The sequence below is a fragment of the Silurus meridionalis genome, chromosome 27, assembly GCF_014805685.1.
Source record: "Silurus meridionalis isolate SWU-2019-XX chromosome 27, ASM1480568v1, whole genome shotgun sequence".
Classification (NCBI taxonomy): domain Eukaryota; kingdom Metazoa; phylum Chordata; class Actinopteri; order Siluriformes; family Siluridae; genus Silurus; species Silurus meridionalis.
Window position 1 is genome coordinate 6,866,997 of NC_060910.1, and position 10,526 is coordinate 6,877,522.

The 10,526-nt window shown below is 37.0% G+C and overlaps 1 protein-coding gene across 1 annotated transcript; it reads left to right on the top strand.

The window, feature by feature from the left end:
• The first annotated feature begins 355 nt into the window (after nucleotides 1-355).
• Nucleotides 356-8,897, top strand: ubac1 (UBA domain containing 1). The gene is made up of 10 exons (XM_046842101.1): nucleotides 356-845; nucleotides 2,713-2,833; nucleotides 2,962-3,035; nucleotides 3,174-3,281; nucleotides 3,526-3,628; nucleotides 3,725-3,833; nucleotides 4,079-4,412; nucleotides 4,616-4,702; nucleotides 6,710-6,848; nucleotides 8,352-8,897. The coding sequence occupies exons 1-10, from the start codon at nucleotides 708-710 to the stop codon at nucleotides 8,465-8,467; spliced, it is 1,329 nt and encodes a 442-aa protein (XP_046698057.1). The 5' UTR covers nucleotides 356-707; the 3' UTR covers nucleotides 8,468-8,897.
• The last annotated feature ends 1,629 nt before the right edge of the window (nucleotides 8,898-10,526 follow it).

The following is a 10,526-nucleotide window of genomic DNA, read 5'->3' on the forward strand; positions in this document are numbered from 1 at the left end:
AAGTTTAAGGTGTTAACATTTTTTATCTTTTATATTCATTATAATGAAAACTCCTTTGCCTTCTCCTTATATTAATGAGATTAATACTACTACTGCTACTACTACTACTACTAATAATAAGATGCAATTTTTTTTATTTAATGGATTTGACATTGGAACATTACTTTGTTGATCCCAGGAAACATTCACATTAGATACATAGGCTTCAAGGAAAAAAAACAAACAAACAGTAGAAATAAGGTAAGACTTAAAATAAAGATAAAATAATATAAATAGTAAGCTTGTATAATAATCATACACAGAGTAGAGTGTGATGGGAGGGGGGGTTAACTTTTGCGCTTTGGAGATAACGCGCATGCGCAGACGAGGCTCTTCCGTGTGCCGTTGGTGTCTGTGTATCACAGGTGGAAGGGAAACGACGCTCAGGCTGTGGAGCGACTCGGGGTGAAGGGGTGGTTAATAAAGTAGCGCTGAGGGATTAGTCTGGGGACCGCTGTCGAGGCCTGCAAAAAAAGATGGAATAACGATAACCAACCGGAGCTGGTTTGGTTGTAGTCGGCTGAAGGAGAGCGTAGCTTAGCTAGCTAACACACAGTTAGCGCGCTAGCCACATTACACAGCACGGCTGCTGTATTCTGGGAGAGCTGCCGCTCCTGCTCCTGGTGCTGCTGCCGCTGCCAGTGGTGGTGTTCGAGCTGTTCTCAGCCATGTTCGTGCAAGAAGAGAAGATCTTCGCTGGGAATGTGTTGAAGATCCATATCTGCACCATGGAGGGCACGGAGTGGTTGGAGGAAGTGAGTGAAGACACGACCATAGAGAAACTAAAGGAGAAATGCCTCAAGCACGTACGTATAGCGAGTTGAAGTCTGTAGCTGTCATGTGTTTAGTCTAGTTCACTGGCTCCTATCCATGTCTGGCTCCTAAAGCTTTCAGCAAGGCCTCCTAGATCTGCCAGTGTCATTGCCATGTATTTTTAGACCCTAGCAGGCAAGTAGACACAGTTCTATTTATAATTAACCAAGCTGTAATGTCCAATTGCTCAGCCTGGACCTTATATATCCTACAGATTCCTAACCTGCACATTGGAGTGTTTTTCCTGCCTCCAAAAAAACACCTAATTCAACTGATTAGCTAATAATCATCTGGCTTCGAGCTGGAAAAAACACTCAAAAGTGCAGGACCAGTTCTGCTCCAGGATCAGTACTGGGAACCTGTGACCTGTAGATCCAGCCACAGTCTCATTATCATAATTTTTTTTGACCAAATAACCAGTCCTGAGCATCGATATGAACTGAGCATGGATACAACAACATGCCTTGGATTTAACACACACTAAAAAGGATCCTCGTCCCCTGAGACCTGCATGTTTCTGTAATGATATTTGCAGCTTGAGGAATTGTACATGGTCAGATGCAGAGTGCAGATTGCAATCATGTCATCCGTGTGCATTTTAAAGACATTAGGCACATTTCTACTCAATATGTTTGTGTGTACTTGCATTTTCATGCAAGAAAATGTAGCAGTAAAATAGCTCGCCATACAAGTTTTTCCCAGGAAAAAAAATGACAAAATAACTGGTTTCTATTTATTTCAAGTAAAATCGCTTTTTAAACATTTTAGTAAAAGATGAAGAAAAAAAATCCCAATGTCTCTTAATCAGTTTTCTTCTGATCTTGGGGTTTCTTTGGCCCAGGGATTTTATATCTTAACACTACATGCTTTTTTTAACAAAAGGTAAATATACAGTACAGTACAAACATCCTTAGGCAGCTGTAAAAAAAAAAACCAAACAAACAAAAAAAATGCTGAAAGTGTGTTATTAATGTATTTATATCAATTTTGCAAAATGGAAAGCGAACAAACAAGAGAAATGCAAATCATGCTGTACACTTGCACAAAGCCAGGGATGCTTAGCAGGTGCTAATGATCATTCATTTCATATGTAGATTGAAACACTATCTGAAACAGAAGCAGTAGTGTACCAGGCTTAAATTTGGGGAGGAAAAGCCAAACTCAGTTAACAAAGGTAAAGATTTGGATGACAGAAGGTCTCAAAATCACTAAGTATGCCTGCGATTCCATAAGGTGATAGAAGGTTTTGAGGCAGCATCTATTTACAAAAGATCTGGGGTTAGTTCTCCAAGATATTTGCAACAACATTCCTGCAGAGTTTCTTTAAAAACTGTGCAAGTGCACGTGTAGAAGAATCGATGGCAGGCAAAGGCTGGTCACACCAAATACTGATTTGATTTCAGTTTCTTTTCTGTTCATTTTCCATGTTGTTAATTTAGTCAACTATTCACACTTATATTAGAATTTTTTTATTAGATTTTTAAATTAATTAATTAATTAATTATTTTATCATTTAAAACAAACTGTGATAAATCAGATGGAAATTTTTTTTTGCTTGATGAATTGTTTTTGATCTGTATAATACTAATTTATTTATTAGGAACATGTATCTTTTTACATTGTGTGTTCCCATCTCTTTGGGGATGATTGTTTACTTATTTTTGAGTTATTGAGTCATAGAGAATCTCCGATATAAATAAATACGCATGTCTTCTGCTACATTTATTTATTTATTATTTTTTTTTTTTACACTTGAAAGCATTCTTACTGTGCAGCCTTTTTTCTACACGCTTTTGCATAATACTGTCTGTGCTTGTTTTTAAATAATCGTGTTATAATATATCAGTGTTTATTTGACAGTGTGCCCATGGGAGTCTGGAGGACCCCAAAACCATCACACACCACAAACTTATTCATGCAGCTACAGAGAGGATTCTTAATGAAACCAAAACAGTGGCAGATGAAAACCTTAAAGATAAAGGTATTAGTGTCATTCTTTACAATTTCTTTTATTCCTCTATGCATTAACTGATGCCCATATATCAGTAGATTACCTTGAAGATTCAGATTTCTATTTAATTTTTTTAAAGCGTTCGTTTTTCTTTTCAGACTGCTTGTTATTGATAAAGAAGAGGGCACCACCAGTACATCCAAAAATGACTGACGTATCTGCAGAAGAGAAAGTATGCTTGCTATGATTTCCACTAAAAATGATTTATTGTGGATTGGGTCCAACCTGCATATTACGTTGCATATGCAGAATTGATTTATTCATCCTGTCTCCTTTTGTTTTTTTTTTTTCCCCCTCTGTGCATTGGCAGAAGAAGCAGGAGAGCAAGGCTCCTGATAAAGACGCTATCCTCAAAGCCACAGCGAATTTGTCCACACGCCACTCGGACCGCACCGTCACGCAGCACAACATCAGAGACGTGAGTGAGAACAGTGAGGGAGTGATGTGTGAGACAGCAAGTAGTGCTAAAACACATCCTTTTGTTTTACAGCAACAACAAAAAAAAGCTAACAATTGGAACAAAAGCCAGTTGATAAAACAATAAGAAATATTTAACGTTTTGGTTTGTAAATTAACTGGTTAATTTGTATTGATTACATAAATAATAACACATTACATTTTTGGACCCATTTGTTATTTCTGTCTTTTTTTTTTTTTACTAGTTCCAGACAGAATTGAGGAAAATTCTGGTGTCGCTTATTGAGGTGGCGCAGAAACTCCTCGCTTTAAATCCAGATGCTGTTGAGCTTTTTAAAAAGGCCAATGGTGAGTGAAGAAATTCAATTATCAGGTTTTCACTGTCCCTCACAACTTTTGGCAATAAATCTTACCTCTTGTATTGTCTCTGTCTCCTTATTTCAGCCATGTTGGACGAGGATGACGAGGAGCGTGTGGATGAGAATGCCCTGCAGCAGCTGACTGAGATGGGTTTCCCAGAGAGCCGTGCTGTCAAGGCACTGCGCCTCAACCAGTGAGCATACACTCACTCAGTGTCTCCTTAAACATTTTTGCTAGTTCAGATGAATTCAATTACTCGGTATGAGCAGTACTAATCAGACTGGTATGTGCGGTTTAAGTAAAACGACAGACTTGTTTGGATCAAAATCCATTTGACACTGAAACATTGCTGGGATGTTCAGCTTCAATTTATATTTAATGCAATCTTAGCTGTTTTAGTGAGGTCACATGCACTAATCACGGTCACTTTCCTCACAGCATGTCTGTGACGCAGGCTATGGAATGGTTGATCGAGCACGTGGACGACCCCATGGTCGACATGCCCCTGCCAGGCCAGGAAGCTCAGGGAGCTCAAGGAGCAGCCGGATCTGCGGCAGCTGCAGCCGGATCTGCGGCATCTGCATCTGCGGCAACTGCATCTGCATTTGTGGCAGCTGCATCTGCATCTGCATCTGTAGGTCCGTCTCCCTCAAATCCAGGGCTGCAGGCAGCTATTTCCTCCTCGTCCAGCTCAGACGAAGCCAAGCAGGATGAGCTGACTGAGATCTTCAAAAGGATCCGGAGGAAACGAGAGTTCAGGCCGGACTCACGGGTTAGTGCCGTGTTTCACAAGAGGTTGGTTTTTAAGTTCTGTGAAAGTTTTTGCTTTTTTCCTGTATATAATTTTATTCTAATATTTGGCTATATACAGATTTTTTTTTTTTTTAAGTTTTTTTTTTGTTTGTTTGTTTTTTTTTTTTTGTATTTGGCACTAATCAGTAATAATTGAACCGCTTACTTGTGTGTCATGTGCAGGCAGTGATTGCATTGATGGAGATGGGGTTTGATGAGAAGGAAGTGATCGACGCCCTCCGGGTCAATAATAATCAACAGGATGCTGCTGTGAGTTATTAATTTAAAGATTAGGACATGAGGGATGTATTCAAAGCTGTGAAGAGGAGCAGTCATTGTGTGAAGCTACTACTAAAATTAGACTCGTTAAATATAATTATAGTTACATTTGATGCCATTGAGTAATTTACACACAAAGGGTGGAGTTTGCTGAAAACAGAGGCCATTTTTTTTTTTTATATCGGCTTGAGTGAAGTGCTGCTGTCCTTCAAACATAAGCACACACACTTGCACAAAACTCGAGAATTTTTTTTTTAATGACCATCATTTTAAATTCTGTGTCCTTGTCCAATTAGGATGTAAATCTTTTTTAAATTAGATGATTAAAATTGTTAAATTTCTATTTAATAAATACATATTAAGTAAGACTAATTTTGCAGCAATATCTTAGCCATTTCCTAATTCATATTTTGTTTTTAAATATATACCGTATTTTCCAGACTATAAGCCGCTACTTTTTTCCCACGATTTGAATCGCGTCTTAAACAATGAAGCGGCTAATTTATGGATTTTTTCTGGGTTTGTCCCGGTTTCACAAACTTCAAGCCAAAAAACTGAGCCCCATAACATTAGACCAATGAAATTGCCGAACAGGTTCAGGTGAACCAATGAAACTCTTTATATTAAATCAGATGCGCTCCCACTGAATCGGACCGCACCACATCATAAATATGGATGATGTTCCTCTGACGTTTGACCTGCTGCTCACTCGGACTGTCTACAGGAAATGCAAATCATTCGTCACGCTGAAAACAACCGGGCATGAAAACACACTTCACCTGTGTTCTGAGCTGCACGGCATCGGGAGAAAAGCTTCACCGATGGTGATTTTTAAACGCACTACGATGCCAAAAGGAAAACTCTCGAGAGAAATTGTTGTGAAAGGAAGGAGGAAGACAGTGAACAGTGACTTTCTTGGTAGGCTACTGTTTAGATACAAGTCGTGTAACAGACACTGTCTTTCGTTTAAGCCTGTGTAAAGTTCATTAGTTTTAGTGTAGGCTTATTTATGTACAAAATAAAAATCTTTGTAAAATTCATGCAATATATGGGTGCGCTTAATAGTCCGGAAATTACGGTATATATATTTTTTATTGTCTTTTATATTATTATTACATAATAGTCATGGAATTGACACGGAAACTGTTTCCACAGACTGTTCTGTTCTTGAACGGCAAGCTTCATTTCTCTTGTTCTTTAAGCAACACAATACCCTAGGTTACATAGCAACATGTGCAGTGTTATCTTGAATGGGAAACAAGTTGAGCTAAAGACATCACAAATAAGTGTGTCAGATAAATTACAAAGCGATTTAATTATTAAAACCTGGTAATTACCCAAGACTGCATAAAAAAAATGATGCCGGATAAGGTGGGTAAGTCCTGTGGCTTGTGACCAGTAAGAAGTCTGTGTGTATTAGGTTTATTCATTCTGCACTGAGTGCAGCAAAAACAATAAATAAACCCCTGTGTATGTGCTAGTTGTGTAGTACTGGAAACAGGTTTAGATACACTACAGTATATGAACAAAAATATTGGGACACCTGACTTTTCCAGTCATATGTACAAGGTGACCTGTACAAACCTGTTTCAGCATGACCGTGCCCTGTGCACAAATCCAGCTTTGTGAAGATATAGTTTACATGGGTTAGAGCGAAAGATCTTGGACACCTGCTATAGACCTCAACCCTATCACACAACTTTGGGATGAATTGGCATGCTGACTGCACTCCAGGCCTCCTCATCTACATCAGTGTCTGACTTCACCAACATAAATTTTTTTTTTTTATTTTTTTTTTTTTTTATATATATATATATATATATATATAGAAGAGTGAAGATTATTATAAAGGCAAATGGGGTTTAAACATGTAATGGGATGTTCAACAAGCACATATGAATCTTATAGTCAGGCGTCCACAAACCTGTCCATATGGTATTTACTAAAATAATAAAAAATAAATTTTCTTCTTTTTACCTGTTGATTGCTGTTATGTAGTGTGAATGGTTGCTTGGTGACAGAAAGCCTTCACCGGAGGAGCTCGATAAGGGCATCGACATTAACAGCCCTCTGTTTCAAGCCATACTGGAGAATCCTGTGGTCCAGCTCGGCCTCACAAACCCGAAAACACTGCTGGGTTAGTCCGTCTACATGTCTTTTAATGAAATTATTTTTTCTTTTTAAAGTTTTAATTAAGTATTAATTGTAATAAATTATTTATTGATAATTTACTGTAGTTGTGTGTAAATAAACAACTTCTTTACAGCAGAGCACGTGAAATGAACAAAAGCTTTGGCATTATTTTATTTTTTATTATATATATATATATATATATATATATATATATATATATATATATATATATATATATATATATATATATATATATATATATAATATTTTACATTTTTATTTTTTTTTTCCATATAAATAAATTCCACACTCTCCAACATCACTCTGCCACCCTCACCACATTACATGATGGAACTTAACTAGGATAAGAACAACAGGCAACCGACAACAAAAACTTAACTATGATGGTGACATGGGTGGAATTTATTATGCTGCAAGTGAACAGTCAGTTCTTAAAGTTAATGTGTTGGAAGCAGTAAAAATGTGCAAGTTTAATGATCTGAGTGATGAAGTGTCAAATTGTGATTGCTGGACAATTGGGTCAGAGATTCTCCAGCAGGCCTTGTGGGGTATTAGTACCCTAAGTGGTGGATTCGCCAGCGGTTATTTATTTATTTATTTATATATTAACCTTATTTATTAACCCAATACATACTAAAAGACCTGCAGAATTTGAAGCCAGTCTTCAGAATATCCCCCAGTCAACCTTGTCTAAGTCAAGTACTTACACTTGCCCATTTTTATGGCTTTTAACACATTAAATTTGAGAGTGAACTGTCCTTGCTGTCTAATTAATTCCACCCCTTGACAGGTGAAACAGCCCCGTAGGTTGATTTAGGGACCGATCGGCTATCGTCAAAAATCCATATCGATAGTTTTTTCAGCTTGCGTCCGTTGCTGAAGTGGCTGAGAAGCTTCCATTATAAAAGTGGCCTCTAGACGCCACGTGCTGTTTGTTTTTACACAGGAGACTGCTGCTCAGAGAGCGCTATTTATTAATTATATTTTATTAATGATATTTAAAATTCTTTTTTCATATATTCGTATTTTTTCATTTGGCACATGATTTAGTACTGTGGGTTTTTTTTTATATTTGTAATAAAAAAATTCAGTATTATTTTACGTTATTTGTTTTTTGTTTGCTTTTATCCAATATCCATTTAGTAAACTATTGTTTGATTAATCGGTTATCGGCAAGTACGATTTAACCCAGCTATAATTGTGAATTAAAAATGATTAAACAAGGCCCAAAGTTAGTTAGTGCTGCCTGTGGCAGAAATATATTTTTCTTTTACTACAGTATTGACTCGGTTTTACTATCATGCCTTTTCAGTGCCTTCTAAATTGACACTTTTGATCAAGTGCCTGTGATTCTGATGAAACGCTGTTCTGAAACAGTCTTTCAGAATCTATTACTTCCTTGCCAGATGTTTTGCTGATGTTTAACAGTTGGTTGTTGTGCAGCCTTTTTTTTAACCCTGTGTCACATTGCGTTTTTGGTCTGCAGCGTTCGAAGACATGCTGGAGAATCCTCTGAACAGCACACAGTGGATGAATGACCCAGAAACCGGCCCTGTCATGCTTCAGATATCTAGAATCTTCCAGACACTCAACCGCACATAAAACACACTTTATCTCTGGAGCTTCTGCAAACAGGACAGGCTTATTCACTAATAAGGGAAGTGTGTGTGTGTGTGTGCTGCGTGTGTGTGCTGCGTGTGTGCGTGTGGCTGGTATGGTTTATGTTGTGTTACAGTGAGCAATGAATGTAACAATAATAAGGAGATGGGAATTTGCAGTTTTGAATATTATATATGTAATATATAAAACTGACAGAACACATGTAAACAACAAATGTAAACAGTAACTTAATTCTAAGTTATTCTTAAGATAAATGCTAGATTACAATTTTTTTTTCTCATTTTATGTACCGTTTTTAATTCTATTAAGTACATATTTTATTTTATATAGCATCCAGAGCAAAAAAGTTTACACTTCAGGAAAATGTTCAACGTCTTGGTATTAGTCTCTCCATACAGTTGATCTAAAAACATGTTTCCATGGTGTAATAACTAACACACCACAGCGTTATTTCAAATTTAGTGTGCAGTTTCTGAAACTCAAGATACCGGATACTGTGTTCTGCTGGAACATGACACAAGCAAGAACAAAATTCATTCTGTTTGAGATCCGTTATTTGACAGCTTCATAAACACTGTACAATCCCAGTGCATCTGGGTGTTGCGCCATCAGAAACAACACAGCATATAATTTCAGGTCTGTGTAAGTACTACAGTCAGAAAACAAGTCGTAATGCGTACGTTTCCTTGTTGCCGAGGTGAGGCGATTGAGGGTTCACCTTCTGTATCTAGAAAGACCTTTTAACCCTGAAACTAAAGACACGTGGGGTATTAAATACCTTTTTAAACCTTTTTTTTCCCTTTCTTTTAATGGTGAACGTATGCATTTGTGAATGCCACGTAGCTTTTAGCTTATAATAATTCTGGTGCTCTTTCAGGATGTTTCCTCCTTTGTTTCTTTGAGCGAGTTCTGCAATGCATCACTCATGTAGAGAAAAATCCAGTAAGCAAAGGAAGAAAGCAGCAGATCTTCCTACAGAACTATTGTTGTTCTGCTCTCTTGTTACAAGAAAACCTGCACTCATTTTTTTTTTTAAACTGATTGATTTAACCTACACTCTACATCCCTCATTTGATGCTGAGTTTCTTCTATTATTTCAGATTATTCATATAAGATACACATGAGAAGCCGGCTCCAGTACACTATGTTGAAACAGCTGCTGTCTGACTAAAACACTAACCTGGTTTTGTAAAATATATATATACATTTTTCATCCCCTCCTATTTGGAAAATATTCGGTTTCTCATCCCCTATCAAATTCTTGTATGTCAATATTTCACCAAATATTTCATTTCCACTCGTGTTTATTGAAACCTCTCGGCTTTTGCAAATTGGATCCATTTATCGTACCATCCTGTTGCAAATTCAAAAAGAAATTGTTTCGAATGACAAAGTAATGATTTGTGCTCTGTATGTCAGGTCACATGTCCCATTTGTAGCTTTGATTTGTGCCATGATCACCTCATATTACAGTGCACCAAATAGTTTACATCACAACTGTAGTACAATGCAAAAATAGAAAATATAGTGTGGTCAGTATTAGCTGGCGCTTCACAAAATGCAGGAGGTTTTTTTTTGTTTGTTTTTGTTTTTCTCCAGAGAATGATATGAACATATCAGAACTTGCATTTGTTTTCTGCCACTCGCATTTGTTTAGGAATGTGTACATGTGACACTATTTACTTTCAATTCATTAACATCCACTAAGATGAAAATGGTTTGTACTTGTGGTGGTTTAATTCCCCTTTATCAGAACACTTGGATACCAAAGTAATCACAATCTCTTTTCTCGTTTTGGTTGTGATGTGTTGAGCTACACTTTGTATTTCTCCTTATAGGTTGTTTTTTGTTTTTCTGGAGTTTTTCAAGTTTTGAATTGTTTTTGCTGTGTTTGCTCAGGGGGTTTAGAGATCTACCGCAGGGAGAAGCTCTACTGTTGCAATAGTCTAAAATATATTTAATGAGTGGGAGAAAGCTGGTGGAATCGAACATTTAGCAAGATAAATAATAATTTAGTGTAATATTTGGATTTATTTAAACA

Excerpts from the sequence above, each read along its gene's own strand:
- ubac1 (XM_046842101.1), top strand. The coding sequence starts at position 708 with ATGTTCGTGCAAGAAGAGAAGATCTTCGCTGGGAATGTGTTGAAGATC. Across the intron at positions 2,834-2,961 it reads TGAAAACCTTAAAGATAAAG|ACTGCTTGTTATTGATAAAG; the intron begins GTATTAGTGTCA and ends TTTTCTTTTCAG. Across the intron at positions 4,413-4,615 it reads AGTTCAGGCCGGACTCACGG|GCAGTGATTGCATTGATGGA; the intron begins GTTAGTGCCGTG and ends TGTCATGTGCAG.